The following is a 16,226-nucleotide window of genomic DNA, read 5'->3' on the forward strand; positions in this document are numbered from 1 at the left end:
TGACGGCGCACTTGAAAATCACAGACATGGGCGCAGTGTTCTAACAGAGCGCGAGCAGGTGGATGTGTTATGAAATTGAACATTTAGTTGTAACCATATGAATTAATGCATTTACACCTACAACACCCATCATTAGGAAATCTTCACAAGGCGACAATAAGTACCAGGTTCTTTCTGGAATTAGCTACAGTTTGAGAATGTGTGCTGATGGCATACTTTTTCCCTGCTCAGTTAAACTGCTTACCATTATTTGCCAGTCGTAATTTTTTTTCAGCAGGAGAAGGGTCTCAGATGAAAAACCTGTCTTAGCAAAAATATTACAAAAAATGTTTTTGCACTGGTAGGGTTGAGAGTGCAGGATTCCTCGACACCGTTGCCAAGAAAAGGCTCCATGTCGTGCACATCGCTAGTATTTTGTACTAAGACATTACCTCATCCTCTGTACACTTTGGCTACTCAAGACAGGATGACAGCGGTTAGCAGGTAGCTATAAAGCACTAATTCAGTGACATCAGAAACCACAAGAGTAAAGCTAAAGAAGTTTATCAATGCCAGCAGAGTCTCTTTTATTTCTCTTAAAAATAGCCTGAAAAATATTTCATTCCACAACTGTTATCAGGTGATAACCCATGCATTTTTTTTTAGCTGCCACAACACAATCATAACATGACCAGCTGTGTTTTTTTCCCTGACAGCAGGTTAATGGGAGATATACTCCATACTTTATATATTATGCAGCCTGTTTTGAGTTCAAAAAAACCTTCCTTCCAACCAGGTTAAGCTGTTTCAGGTGCAAGGTCAGCTACAATAATTCAACTGTGTACTTTGCTAAAACCAAAAGATCTTTTCTCCCCAGTATTACCTTGGAATATTTCCCACTGATTACTCAGCATCAATATTTGGCACATCTGAAGGCCTAAAAATAATTCACATACCAGCAGCAGCATCAATCTGGAGCACATGGCTTTCAGCACACACTTAAAAGTACCAACAAGGTCAACGTTCCACCAGAGGTTTGTCTTCAGACATCTTTCACAAACACAGTGCGCATGCACGCACACAGACCTGTATAATCTCGATCAGGATCACCATGCCCACTTACGAACCGAATATCCCTGTTTAAGTCCTACATCTCCTAACTGTGTTGGATTCCACTGGATTAATTCACACCCACAGTACTCACAGTATTTTATGTAAATACTGTAAAGCAGTTTGTCGTCTTTTACCCGCTCAGTTTCTCAAGTTTCAATATTATTTTGGCTCAACAGTTGTTAATGACGACACTGGCGTGGGAGTGCCACTATGTCCTACATTGTGAATTATTTTTGTTTGTTCTTTTGCCAGAAGCAATGTGACAAAAGAGCAAATAGAATGATTTTGGGGACGGATCAAGAGAGCAATGAAGGACTTTGACTGGTGATCAAGAGTACCTTAACATTAACACACTTGTCATATCAGACTTGAAATATTTCCAACATAAGGAAGTTATGTTGAACCTTTATAAAACAATGGTTCAACCAAAACTGGAGTATTGCATCCAATTCTGAGCACTGCACTTCAGGAAGGATGTGAAGGTCTTAAAGAGGGTGCAGAAAAGATTTACTAGAATGGTTCCAGGGATAAGGGACTTCAGTTACGTTGATAGATTGGAGAAGCTGGTGTCGTTCTCCTTAGAGCAGAGAAGGTTAAGAGGAGATTTGATAGGAGTGTTTAAAATCATGAAGGGTTTACATAAAGTAAATAAAGAGAAACCGTTCCCATTGGCGGAAGGGTCGAGAACTAGAGGACACAGGTTTAAGATGATTGGCAAAAGAACCAAAGGCAACATGAGGAAAAACTTTTTTATGCAGCAAGTAGATATGATCTGGAATGCGCTGCCTGAAACGGGGGTGGAAGCAGATTCAATCGTGGCTTTCAAAAAGGAATTGGATACGTACTTGAAGAGAAAAAATTTGCAGGGCTACAGGGAAAGGGCGGGGAAATGGAACTAACTGGACTGCTCTTACAAAGAGCCGGCACTGGCTCGATGGGCCAAATCGCTTCCTTCTGTGCTGTAACCAATGATTCTACAATGCCATCTGTGCTCCCACGATAACTTAATAGGTAAATACACTGCACGGTATGGCACCAAGTCATACAGAGCAAATACAGATGGATGTGCTGATATGTGGCAAGTTAATTGATCTCAGCCAGGTGCCACCATTGATCTCAGCACCTCGAAATTCGGGAGCAGCAGAAAAAAAAGTGCAAAGGTTCCCGTTCCTGCTCATGACGCAGTGATTCCCTAAAGAGATGTACATGTGGATGTTGAGCGAGGACAGAGTCGACCTCGGCTATGATGTTCCCCATAACCAGACAGTGTGTGCCCCATTAATGAATAACAGCTACTTGACTGGAAGGCTACCTTTGCCTGTTGATCTGTACCTGAGCTAAGGGTCAGTGCCTTCAGAAGGGGGTAAAAGGACAACATTGGCAGTGTGTAAAATTTGTTTGCCATTTCGATCATGATCATTGAATCTGTGCGCCAATTTTGTTCTTTGGTCAAGACTCCATTTTCCTCAATTCTAATTGGTCGGTTTTGATTTTTGGCATTCATCATTCTGCCAAATTTTTCTTCCCCCAATCACATTCCACCAAAGTAATCTTCTATCCTGCTCGGAAAAAAAAATATTTTCAGCCGACTTGCCACTCCCTCCACCGGGATCAGACTGAAAGGAAAGCTTTTAACAAAATGTTGTGAATTTTTAAATGGGTGGATTATCATATGTTCCTCGGAACCAAAACGGCAGAGATATTAGCAGCACAAGCCTCCAGCTCCATTTACAGTGCATCGATGTGGGCTTCCAAAATCCTCAAACTACACTTAAAAGAAGCCTGTACTGGACTCGACATGAACTTGCCCTAAGAGTCAGCTATAGCCTCCACATTCCACTGGGAGCTGTCTTTCCCCCATAACTGCCTCAGCCAGATATACAGTCCAACCTCCTGCTCGTCTTCAACCCACAAGCAAAGCTACAGGAGATCACATATTTACAAAAAAAAAGTCTTGTGTGCCTATGAGCAATCATTTTACATTGTCACATGTTGAACAGGAATGTGTTGACACATGTTTTGTAAAGTCATTACTACAGGTTTAGCAGCAACGCATTTGCAGTCTACATGGTTTCACACGCACACCATAGATTAAGGAATGGTTCAGCCTTTCTTCTGATGCACGTCTAAAGGCCGTAACTCACAACAGAACAAACTTCACCGTAGAAGCAGCGTATTTTATTACATTTGAAGATAAAGCTGGAGCAAAAAATGTCAAAATATAGAGAACATGTTCCAAAATTTAGTCGCAGTTACTGCAATTTGAAAAGGACACAGGGAATGAATGCTGGTGTTGATTTCACTCCAAGTTCCATCAATAGTACAGTATCCACTTTGTTTCTTTCCAGTTTCTGGTAATATGATTATTGAAATACTTGGACTTGTCAATTAACCTTTTTAACATTTCTGTAGAGGTACCCCAGAGCACATGGCCTACATTTTAACAGGCTGTGCTTTGGAATACCAGAAATTAACAGTTCATTCACACTCCATACCCTCCTGAACCTAGAGTGTAAATCAGCTGCGAAAGCCCAAACTGTCTCTGAAATGTAGTGAAGCAACTCTTCCTCCTGGAGGGAGTCTCACTCCAACAACAATAACTACTTGCATTTATATAGCTACTATTTATACAGGTCCAGAGAATGTCACAGAATGGGGGAGCTGCTCTGCCAAGGCACTAGTTGCTAATACAGTAACAAAATAGATGTTTATTTGCCCAACTTTCCACAAAAGTTACTTTGATTGCTATATGTAGTACTACTCTGAACTGTTCTTTTTGATATACATTTACGATGCTAATATATGCAGCAATTCCTTCTCTGGGTTATTTTTTCAAAGATATTATTCAAATAAACTGAAACTCCGCTGACATTGTCATTAATTCTTGATGATGAATGATTGAGGGGGGGAGCAGAAACAGAGAGGGGGTATCTACCTCTATTAAAACAGGATAAACTAGTTTGTAAAACATCCACTATTATATACTCAAAAATCAAAATATCATAAAAAACAGGTTAAGATACCACAATAACCTAGTCAGGCTTTGAACATGAAAGCATGAAGTTAAGGAATTAACGCATCTGAAAAATCACCATTCATACGCAAAGGAACAGGGTCATTTTGCTTCTAAAAATGAAACTTTACTGAGATGTTAAAACAAATTGTTTAAGCACCAACGTATGTTATCACAGAGTGGGTGTGAACAGGTTCAATTCCCCATGAAGAGACAAATAGGAAAGATTAATCAAGTTAAAACACCAAATCGTGGCACCCAATTGGGACATTTGACTGTGGTCTGGAAACAACAATTTGCATTTATATAGCGCCTGTAATGTAATAAAATGTTCCAAGGCGCTTCAAAGGAGTGATATCAGGCAAAATTTGACACCAAGCCAAAGGAGATATTCAGACAGATGATCAAATACTAAGTCAAAAAGATCAATTTTAAGGAGCAGCTTAAAGGAGGAGAGGTAGAGAGACGGAGAGGTTTAGGGTAGGAAATCCTAAGCTTAAAGCCTTGGCGGCTGAGGCACAGCTGCCAATGGTGGGGCAAAGGGAGTGGGGGATGCACAAAAGTCCAGAGTTGGAGACACACAGAATTCCCAGGGGGTTATAGGGCTGGAGGAGGTTACAGAGATAGGGAGGAGCACAGCCATGCAGGAATTTGAACATGAGGATCAGAACAGTGGAGGAGGCATCGGATGGGGAGGTCAATTGCATCAAATGATGCAGAGAAGTCCAAGTGGATAAAAAGGAACAAAAAAAGAGACAACTTGGAAAGAACACTGCCAATAAAGAAAAGACATTTCACTTTGAATACAGAACCTTTTGAATGTTTATGGAACCAGGCATTGGTTAAGAGAAAAAAAATCACATTACACATTCTTGGAATAGCTGACCAATATGAAGCTGTACCTGTATCACAGGGTTTCCACAATTCACTTTGTATTCCTCGGGCTCCACCTTGACAACTTTAAGTTCTTGGCTCTCGGCACTGGTAGAATCATGCTTACTCCTTTTCTTTTTCTCCCTTTTCTGTTTGCGAGCCACTGTGGACTCAGCAGCCTGAGCCTGCTGTTCATTCATGAGATCACCGCACAGTGAGGATTCAAACAGCGCCTTGCCGTTGTGGTAAGTTTTAGTGATACGCAGCTTAATCTCCGGAGAACCCGTCTTCTTCGGGGTGATGGGCTCAGAAGCAGGTGGAGAGGGCACTTTCTCCTGAATTTCGGGCTGTTTCACCAAGTAGTTTTCCCCTGTATAACAGTCAGTGGAACCAAAGTTCCTATATGTTCCATAACCATTGGCAGATCCATTGGGGAGCTGGGAGTACGTTGGGTATTTGTTTGGCGATTCATACATGTTAACGCTCGAGTAGCCATTGGTGACTGGTGGGACAGCATCAGCACCAGAAGCAGGATAGATAAACCCTTGCTGTAGGGAAGCCTCGTAGGATTGCCCTCTGTCTTCCCCAATGCCACTACCGGCATTCAGAACGTCAGGAACCTGCCTCATATTGGCTGAATCAATAAGTTGTTGTGGCAGTTGAATCGTGTTTCCCATGATACCTTTCATGAATGTGAAGGAGAGATCCATCGTGTTGCCCCCGCATCCTCAACTTTCCCTCTCTCCTGTTGAGCCTATGGAACGATGACAAAAACACACCGTTATTCTTCATCCACTACAAGCCGAACGAGCAGCATTTCACAACAGAATTCCAGCTAAAAAAGGACATGCGCGACACAATGCATAACTCCAAAAGATTCACTGAATGCACATCAATACACATCAACTTAGCCAAGATTATCTTGACCGAGGACACTGGGCACTTAATCTGTTATTCCATGAACGCTCAAGATTTTCTACTAAGTTCACTAAGTCTTCAAGGCCATCAGTTCTTATTCAATTCCTTTCAAAATGATTAAACCTCATTTAGCATTTAAAAAAATGCTGCAAAGGACAGGGAATTCCCCCCCACCACCCTGACCAATCTGAAGTCATATGGTCTAACAATTCGGTGAATCATCATTAACACATCTAAATACAAGATGTAAATAAGAAAATTTCTTTCCATTGTGATGCAAAGATTTAAAACATTTTAACTGTTTCGAGAACAGTAAAAATGTTATTCATAGATATGCTGGTACAGAAGGGAGCCATGAAGCTTACTGTGACTGCCACTGCTGGCTCCACATCAAAGCCACTTCCCTTAATCCAAGCACCTTGGGACATTTTCCAACGTTTAAGGCACTATATAAATGCAAGTTGTTGTTTACTCCTATTTCCTGGCTCTTTCTGCATATCCTTTCACATTTTTCTTGTTCCAGTATTCCCTTTTAAATAGTGTGACTGACTTGGCTTCAATAGCTTCTTGTTTTAAAATCAGTCTACATGCCAGTAACTGTTGAAAAAAAAATCCCTGTAACCTCCTCCTCTGTGCTTCTAACACTATTCCTGAGTTTGTGCCTTTTTTTTGTTCCTGATTTACTGACCAGCAAAAATCACACAAAACCCTTTCAAAATATTGAACACTGCCATTAGATCCCACCCCCAACTTTCTCTGCTCCAATAAATACAAGCTAGGGTTTTTTTTGAATCTTCCATTATAACCTTATCCTCTTATCCCCAGTATCGTTCTTGTGAATCTATGGTTTTCATTGGTCAGTCTCTCTCTAATGGGGTACTCAAGACTCTCTGCAACGCACCCAACTGCAGTTAAACCAGAATTTTAAAAAAACTACAAAAGGAACCTCAAGCTAAGTGCGCCTACATTTGGAACTTGGATGCAAAGGTTCAAAAATTAATTTTGAGAGTGCAAATTAAATTGTTTCAGTTTAAGTCCTTTTGTGATCCGCTCCATGTCTCCATCGAGATACAAGTGGTTGCCACATGACACACAGAAGCAGTATGAGGACAGCTCTCTTCACCCACATTCCTCATCCCATGCCAATCCCTGTTGCTAGGCACATGGCTTGTACCAGACTGCTGCCGACAGGAGAGTAACCAATGTCAAGAACTCAACAGCATGGGGAAAGAGTGAAGGTGAGCCCTCCACGGCACTGCTCAATGTTGCTCGAGAGCACAGTGCAGCGGTGCTGCCACAGAGAGTCCACACTTTATGTCGTGCTCCATGAGCATCGGGCTGCAGCATTAAGGAAAAAGTACACTGTAAATGGCCAGATTTTAAATGGAGTCATAAGACCTTGGTGCGTAGGTCCACAGGTGATCCAGGGCAGTGGTCAGTATTCCATCATCCAACTTGAGCTTTGTTGATGATGGAGAGGCTTTCAGGGATCATGTGGTGAGCCACTTGTCATGGAGTACCCAGCCTCTACCCGAAAAAGCTGCAACGCATGTCATTTCACAGCGTGACATGCTGTGAAATCCTTTTTGCATTTTGCCCATTGGCTGTTTTTCTCCTGGAAACTTAATTTTGTTAATATTTTGCAGCACACTGCATCTGTTTTTATAACTATTCCTTTCATTGAGTGCCATGCGTAAAGATAAACAGTCAAAACAAAATGCCGGTAACATTGCTGGTCCCTCCCAAAGATACTGGGCCAACCTAAACATACCACAATGTCAGTGAAAGGATTGAAGACATACAATGTTGCTGGTGAGAATTTGTTATTCATTTTACTGTTTGCACTTGTTCTCTTGCACTGTTCTACTGCAGAAGTAGTTTTTGGAAATGTAATTAAAATCTAAGAATTTTTAAGTTGTTTGGCTGCTAACCTAGCATGTTTGAGAATGTCATGCCTTAGAATAGCAAACTGTTTGTGAAGTTTATTTATAGTCTACGGATACATTTTTATTTCTGTGGAACTGGTCCTCATGATCGTGTGTACATTAGAAACAAGCACATTATCCCAAAATCAGTGACTTAAAAAGAACCCAGTGATGGAACTCTATTTAAAATGGGATTTTTCTTTTTCTGAGTCACTGACATGAACAAGTTAATATTTACACAGAGGTACAATTTCAACCCTTGACATTTTTGGTTATGTGGAGAGGCAGTATGAAGGGATAGGAACATTATAATAAGTAATGTCAACCTATAAATATTTGCTAATCATCTTCAAAGGAAAAAAACATGCTATGATATGCTTCAGGTCATCTGATCATCTACGCATCTGATAATCAAATGTGAAACCAAAATGCAAATGCAGCTATCAGGATTTATCCAGGGTACTTTCTGGTTTAAGAAGATGGGATTCAGGGTACAGTCACTGTTGAACATTTTCAAGCAAATCCCTGCCAATAAACTTCAGGAGTTGACGTCTGCATGTAACATTTCAAAGCAACCCTATGTTGGAATCAGTGTACTTCCTCTTCTCTCCTCCTCCACATACCTATTTATTCATTCTGCATACATAAGATGCAAGAAGATGAGAATGCTGAGAAGCTTTTCTATTTTTAAAATGACAGCTATAAACAGCACGGTAACAGCACACTTTACGGCACCACTTACATAACAAAGATGCAGCCAGTAATCCAATCCTTGGCAGAAAATCAGCTGCAGGCTGTACCACTAGGATCAGGAAGGGAGACATGATATCAGGGGCATACATGCGACATGCAACAGCAGAACTTAATAAAGCATAAGAAAGGCACCAAAATTCAAATGACACCAAACGAATGAAGAAAATGGAAAACAAAAAGCAGAAGTTCCCAACATCACTGTACAAACGCTGAATCTTGCAAATATTTAAACCAATTGGGGGGGGGGGGGCTGCGAGGACAGGCAAACTATTTATTCACACATGTCTGGTCGTATTGCTTACATCTGGCACATTTTTCCCCAAGCGCACGTTTAAAGACATTGCAGCCTTTTCTGCTTTCTTTATACAAATACACAGCACGTCCACGAACAACTGAGAAACGAAAGGTAAACGCTCTTTTCATCAAGACTCGCAGGATGTGTTACAATGGAACTCAACTGACTAATCCAGCCAAGGACAATTAAATATCAATGTCCATGTTTGAGTGGTACATTTAAAGAAACACATTTTACTCATATCGATCTGATTCAATTATCAATGAAAACACAGACTTGTAAGAAAATTCGTCTCTCAAATTTCAAACTTGGAATTTTGAAATGCCCCTTCCAAAAGTAAAATTGTTTAAAGTCTTGAGGATTGACTCCTAATATATTGCACATCCATGGATAGTACCCTGTAAGCATGTTCAACACATGCCATAACTCAGAACTCAAAAACCTAGAATGAAATTCTGCCAATACTTCTTCCATAATTTTCAAATATCAGAGTATGCTCTCATTTATTCAGTCAGTTCTCAGCAGTGAAAAGCTCCCATCATAATGACATCTCAACAATTGTGGAAAACATTGCATCACTAAATATATTTTAATCAGCTCACAAAGTGCCCATTATTTTCTCTCTTTTTTTAAAATGGAAACATCGACTTCCATCACAATTTAATTTTCAATCGAAGAATAATATTTCTACCACATGACTACCTTTCCATTGTGACATTTGTACAGAATTCCCTCTGATCTCATTCAGGCGAATAAAAACATCTAAACAGACTTAATGGGTTAATGCACTCAGTGCAATGTTAATCACCAGATACCAGGAAGGTCCTCAGGTTCTACTCAACACAGAGTTGCCTTATTCAAACTATCCGATAATTCATTTTTTTTTAAAAACCACTAAATTCCCACTTTTGTTGTTAATTCAAATTACTGAATGATTCAATTTTTTTTTAAAAACAACTTGGAATTATCAGAAGAGTACTGTGGTCTGCATGGAGATACCTAATTTGGCCAGAGTGGCAGTAGTGATATTGCAATTGGCTTCAGGGGTTACAAAGTGGATGGGGGTAGAAAGAGGAAGAAATGAATCATCAGTCAGGGCTTGTTCCACTGATGGTGATAACCCCTGTTGGAATATGTGCATGTGTGGACGGACATCAGGCAAGTGCTTGAACAGGAGTCAGTGGGTTCAAGAGGGAAAGAGAAAATTGGGTTGTGGGGACAGGGAGGGAAAGAGGGGTAATGGAAAATCTCAACAAACAGTTTAAATATACATCACCATATAATATTGCAAATTGGTGGGTTGCTTCTGCAAGCAATGCTTGCATATTTGTGGTGATAACTGCAAAACAGAACCCAAGAAAGAAATTAAGGCACTGGAAGCACTGAACATCAAGTAAAATAGTGATCAACAATCTTTTGTGATGAATAAGGAAGTGCTTCTTCAGCAATTATCCACGTTCGTCTACTCCAAACAGAAAACATTGGCACTGGAGTTTCTCTCTTTCCCCTCCCCATCAACACTTTGCATTTTCCCTGCCCAAAAGGGTTCAAAAGAAACCTGCTGACAGGTTTGTGCTCGGCTTCCTAGCTGCTTGTTGGTGCACAGAATGACTCAGCTGCTCACGTTCCCTCCCTCACAGGGACTTGCGTGATTTCTGAGCATGAACCCACATCCTTTCTGCATCAGCTGCCCTATTCAGCAACAGCATTTTAAAGTCTCGTAGGTAGAACAGATAGATAGAACGAATAGATAGAACGAACTTCGACCGCATCCCTCCCCTTGGAATGAAACAAAATCACTTTCCTGAAACAAACAAAGCCAAAAATTGGGCCTTTTCTAAAATGTCATCAGACTAATTTGAAAATTGTATCACCATCGTCATCAGAAAGGCCAGTCTGTTTCTGTAAACCAGTCATCACGCTCCTCATACAAGCATAATTTAGTGAGAGTGCTCGATGTGAAAAATAACATTTGTTTTATCAATAACGTGAACAAATTATTTTTAGCCTCCAAATTTTTGGTGGACAAACAATGTCTATGATTTATTACTTTGCCATGATAGAAATAGTCTGACATGGTGAACGGGAGGTGAAAAACACTACTGGCTCCATTGGAGCTAATACTGAAAAGGATCCGATCAATTTCAGCAATCACTTTGTATCCGCTCTTTAATGAATTTTAATCATACTGCAACAATCCAATTCAGTGATGCTTCTCCGTGAAGCCAGTTTACGTGCTCACAGTCTCATATTATGTAACAAGCTTATCTTTTTACCTTCTCAGAACACATACTAGCCAGCGCTGTCACTTTGTTGCATTCAGAGTCATGAACTGCCTGGTTTTAAAAGCTTCAGTGAGTACTGAGGGCTGACTAAGGTTTTTAAACAATACAGTATTTGGTAAAGGGCCGTGTTGCAAGATGAGATTTTTTCCTCCCTAAACATTTTCTCGTGGGAGAAGCCAATTCATGCCAGGGTATGGGTCCACGGGCAACTTCAGTCCTCCAGCACCTCATCCAAATAGCCAATCCTCATGATAATGAGTGACAGCTTCCAATGTCATTTGCAAGACGTCATTTGTGTACTAAAAAACAACGTATTCAGAAGTATCTGCAAAGCATGCCAAAGACATCCTGTGGTAGTGTTGCCTGCAACACGGCTGTTTTGGTGAGAACTAGGCCAATATGGCACACATTGAGCTTCTAGCTGGATAAACAACACCTGAAGGGGAAATCAGGAAGTGATATATTTTATCTCTCACAATCAGCATTATCCTCAAGCTAAGAAATTTTCTTAATATAAATATGAAGTTCACAATGAAAAACTGGAGTCACATTGAGTAACTTTGTACCTCATTTACATCAATAATCTTGCATATGAATTATTTAAATTGTTACTGCAAATACACAAAGCCTTTAATGGCTCAATTCAGAACCATGTATCAGTCAAAAAAAACTTTTACAAATCACAAATAGTAAAAATTGTCAAAGGAAGGGTGGGACCAATTAGGGACCAAAAGTGAGATTAATTGTCATTTGGAAAAACATGGATTTGTTAAAGGCAAATCGTGGCTGACAAACTTAATGGAGTTCTTTGATGAAGGAACAGAGAGGGTTGATGAGGGTAGTGTGGTTAGTGTTGTGGATATGGACTTTCAAAAGGTGTTTGATAAAGTACGACATAATCGACTTGTTAGCAAAATTGAAGCCCATGGGATAAGGGACAGAAAGCAGTGGTGAACGGTTGTTTTTCAGATTGGAGGGAAGTATACAGCGGTGTCCTCCAGGGGTCGGTATTAGGACCACTGCTCTTTTTGATATATATTAATGACCAGGACTTGGATATACAGGGCATAATTACAAAGTTTGCAGATGATATGAAACTCAGAAATGTAGTAAACAGTGAGAAAAACAATAGGAGGACATAGGCAGACTGATAGAAGTGGCATACACGTGGCAGATCAAATTTAATGCAGAAAAGTGGTGCTTTTTGGACGAAAGAATGAGGAGAAGCAATATAAACTAAATGGCACAATTTTAAAGGAGTTGCAGGAACAGAGACCCCCAGCGGTTTACGTACACAAATCTTTGAAGATGGCAGGACAAGGTGATTAGGCTGTTAAAAAGTATACGGGATTCTTGGCATTATAAATAGAGGCATAGAGTACAAAAGCAAGGAAGTTATGCTAAACCTTTATAAATCACTGGTTAGGTCTCAGCTGGAGAATTGTGACCAATTCTGGACACCACACTTTAGGAAGGATGTCAAGGCCTTGGAGAAGGTGCAGAGGAGATTTGCTCGAATGGTACTAGGGGTGAGGGACTTCAGTTATGTGGAATGACAGGAGAAGCTGGGATTGTTCTCCTTAAAGCAGAGAAGGTTAAGGGGAAATTTAACAGAGGTGTTCAAAATTATGGGGTGTTTTGATAGAGTAAATAGGGAGAAATTGTTTCCACTGGCAGGAGGGTCAGTAACCAGAGGACACATGTGTAAGGTAATTGGCAAAAGAACCAGAGGGGAGATGAACATTTTTTTTAAGCAGCATGATGTTATGATCTGGAATGCACTGCCTGAAAGGGTGGTGGAAGCAGATTCAAGGATAACTTTCAAAAGGGAACTGGATAAATACTTGAAAAGTAAAAATTTGCAGGGCTGTGGGGAAAGAGCAGGGAAGTGGGACATTTTGATAGCTCTTTCAAACAGCCAGCATGGATCGAATGGCCTCCTTCTGTGCTGTATGATTCTTAAAAGCGAAAGTGTGCAAAAGAAATAAATACACAGATTTTTTTTAAAAGTCTACAGACACACAAGTTCACAAATATACTGTTCAGCTCAATAAACTTATTCAGAAAACATCAGCTGCTATTCATAAACATTCCTTTTTCCCAAATGACATCAACAGTGTGACTGGTACATTTTTATCGTCCTCGTCAAAATCCATGTTGATAAACATGGACAGCAAAAGTAGATGATGCAGGATCACCTATCAAAAGCACACTTATTTGAATAATCTTGCACACATGATACCCCCTCTCTCTCTCTCTCTCTTCCTCCCAATTCTGGCAACATTTGCAGTACTGTTATTAGAATTGCACTTACAAAAAGCAAGATGGAAATCTTAATGTCTGAACGTTGGGGGTGGGAGGGGGTGGGGATAAGGAGAAAGGAATAAGAAAAAATGCTGGTCACCAGTAATAAAAGTGTAATTAAACACAGTTCAGATTCTTGGATAAAACTGCAACTTCATTTTGTGTCCTCAGTCAGTCAGCCAGCAAGAAAGAGACAAGTAGCAGCAATATGGCTGCCACTGCCCCTTTAAATCCAGCATTGTACCTTTCCTTCTCCATCCTCACTTCAATAAGAAAAAAAAATCAACTCCAACCCCATTTAAATGATTTTCTTTAAAAAATGAAATTAAAGACGAATAGTGTCTCAAAAATCTGATAAAAATAACGAATACTGTAACACTACCTGCAGTCTGTTCCATTATACTCAAACCCAGAGAGGCTCAGCTTGATGGGGATTCACACTAAATTAGTCCAACAAGAGGGGAGGATGTCCCGGCCGCTTCCAGTTTAAAAAAGGGGGGTATTTTGCGCCTCAGCTCCGCGGTTTTTTGACTGCCTGGCACTCCATTGTCGGCGGCAGACTGCTTGGCGATGAGTACGGTGCCGGTTCCGTGTGGCTGCCGCGCGACTGTGTGCTGACGGTGTTTGTAAAGGGGGAGGGGGGAAAAAAAGAAAGAGAGGGAGGGGAGAGGCGGGGAGGGGGGGGAAACCGCTGCCGATTGGGATCAGGATCGGGCTCAGGCCGCCGCTTCTCGGGCTTGTTATTGCAGTTTGTCTCCCAGCCGCACAAAGGCCCCGGCCGCGCGTTCAGCGCCCAAACCCCGCGCTCCCATTGGCCGGGACGCTCTGCACAGCCCGCTCAGCATCACGGGAAATGTAGTCCTCCCTCTCCACAGACACTGACAGCTCAGAGCAGGGGGAGAACCACACACACACACACACACACACCATCTCCTTCTTACTGCACACCGTGACAACTCAGACTAGAGTTCATATATAGATTCACATCATTTACTTATTTATCTCACCTCTCCCTCCTCTCCTAATGATGTGGAGATGCCGGTGATGGACTGGGGTTGACAACTGTAAACAATTTTACAACACCAAGTTATAGTCCAACAAATTTATTTTAAATTCCACAAGCTTTCGGAGGCTTCCTCCTTCGTCAGGTGAACGGTGTGGAAAAGCCTGCTGCGACATTCAATATGATCATGGCTGATCCTCTATCTCAACACCATCTTCCCGCTCTCTCCCCATACCCCTTGATGCCTTTTGTGTCTAGAAATCTATCCAGCTTCTTTTAAATATAGTCAGTGACTTGGCCTCCACAGCCTTCTGTGGTAGAGAATTCCACAGGTTCGCCAACCTCTGAGTGAAGAAATTTCTCCTCAACTCAGTCCTAAATGTCCGACCCCGTATCCTGAGACTGTGACCCCTCGTTCTAGACCCCCCAGCCAGGGGAAACATCCTCCCTGCATCCAGTCTGTCTAGCTATGTCAGAATTTTATATGTTTTATGTGTTTTAATTTTATATGTTACAATGAGATAAACTGTCAGAAGGTGATCTTGGTTTTATCTTTCTCTCCTCCCTACTGGACTAGGGCTCATATTATTTTTCAAACATTTGAATATTGGGGGAATATGCAAGAAAGAACTTTCATTTTATATCCTCAGGACAACCGAAAGTACTTCACAGTTGATTGATTAAATTTTGAAGTGTGGTCACAGTTACGTAAGCAAACACAGCAGCTAATTTGAACATAGCAAGGGCCCATAAACCATAATGGAGATAAATTACCATTTAATTTGTTTTGGTGTTATTGACTGAGGGATAAAACTTAGCCAGGGCCCAAGAAAGCTCCTCTGCTCTTGGAATCATGCTATAGGATCTTTTATTTCCACCCGAGAGGCAGACAGAACCTTGGTATAACATCTCATCCAAAAGACAGCACCTCTGACAGTGCTGAACTCCTTCAGTGCTGCACTCATGTTTTAGCCTAGATTATGTGCTTAAGTACCATAGTGGAGCTTAAATTTATCATCAGTCCTACCACTGAGCCAAGCTGACACTTGGATTGATATTAGCTGCTTTTATATTGTGCTAGTATTGTCAGCTCCCGACATGTAGGCCTTGGAGAAGTTAACAACACCAAAGTAAACTTGCTAGATTTTCAAAGCTGGTGGCCAGGAAGATCCATTTTTTACTCTGTCTTTCCCACCAGCAACCTGAGCAAATCTGGCAAGTTTACTTCAGTGTTACCGCTGGTGATGCCAGAGCCAGTGGCATTTGAGCCACATAGAACAGCTACTGATGATCAATAAGACTGACAGCAGATTGAAAATCTATTTAAACTTTTGTAGCTGTGCTTGCTTCTCAGAGTAACATAGATCAAAATAGGGAACATTTTTACGCCAAAATGATTAACTGTCACTCTTAATGAGTCTGATTATTGCTTCTAGGTCAAAAAATTAACATATATCAGTGTATCGCACCCTTCTGGAACTGTAAATAATACTTTTTTTTATCAGTTTCCTTTTTTTTGGTTAGAAATTGTAACTGGATCCTGTTCGTGTTCTCTTTTGTGCAGATTGGTAATTGGTGGGTTTGTACATCTAGAAGCACCTCCTAATTTAAGGAAGACAACACGAAGGAAATAAGTGGGTGATCCGTACATACTAACACCAGCATCCAGTAATTTTAAAATTGTAATTATGAAATTTGGTTAGATAATACATTCAATTCCCTGTGGTGCCCACCAGTCAGTAGAAAGCTTCAAGCGAAAGAAATG

General features: G+C 40.9%; 1 protein-coding gene across 4 annotated transcripts in view; it reads right to left on the minus strand.

Moving 5' to 3' along the window:
* nsd3 (nuclear receptor binding SET domain protein 3) overlaps positions 1 to 14,264 on the minus strand; it is a 73,435-nt gene extending 59,171 nt beyond the window's left edge. For 3 of the 4 annotated variants that reach the window (XM_068001181.1, XM_068001182.1, XM_068001179.1), the window contains exons 1-2: positions 13,841 to 14,264; positions 5,008 to 5,732 (exon numbers count right to left, since the gene is read on the minus strand). In XM_068001181.1, the coding sequence (XP_067857282.1) occupies positions 5,008 to 5,688 (681 nt within the window). In that variant the 5' untranslated portion in view covers positions 5,689 to 5,732; positions 13,841 to 14,264. Of the gene's footprint in view, positions 1 to 5,007; positions 5,733 to 8,563; positions 8,626 to 13,840 lie in introns of those variants that run through there. The other variant, XM_068001180.1, reaches the window with a different exon arrangement.
* Between the last annotated feature and the right edge of the window lie 1,962 nt (positions 14,265 to 16,226).

This window comes from Heptranchias perlo, chromosome 20 (assembly GCF_035084215.1).
Source record: "Heptranchias perlo isolate sHepPer1 chromosome 20, sHepPer1.hap1, whole genome shotgun sequence".
In the NCBI taxonomy this organism is placed as follows: Eukaryota; Metazoa; Chordata; class Chondrichthyes; order Hexanchiformes; family Hexanchidae; genus Heptranchias; species Heptranchias perlo.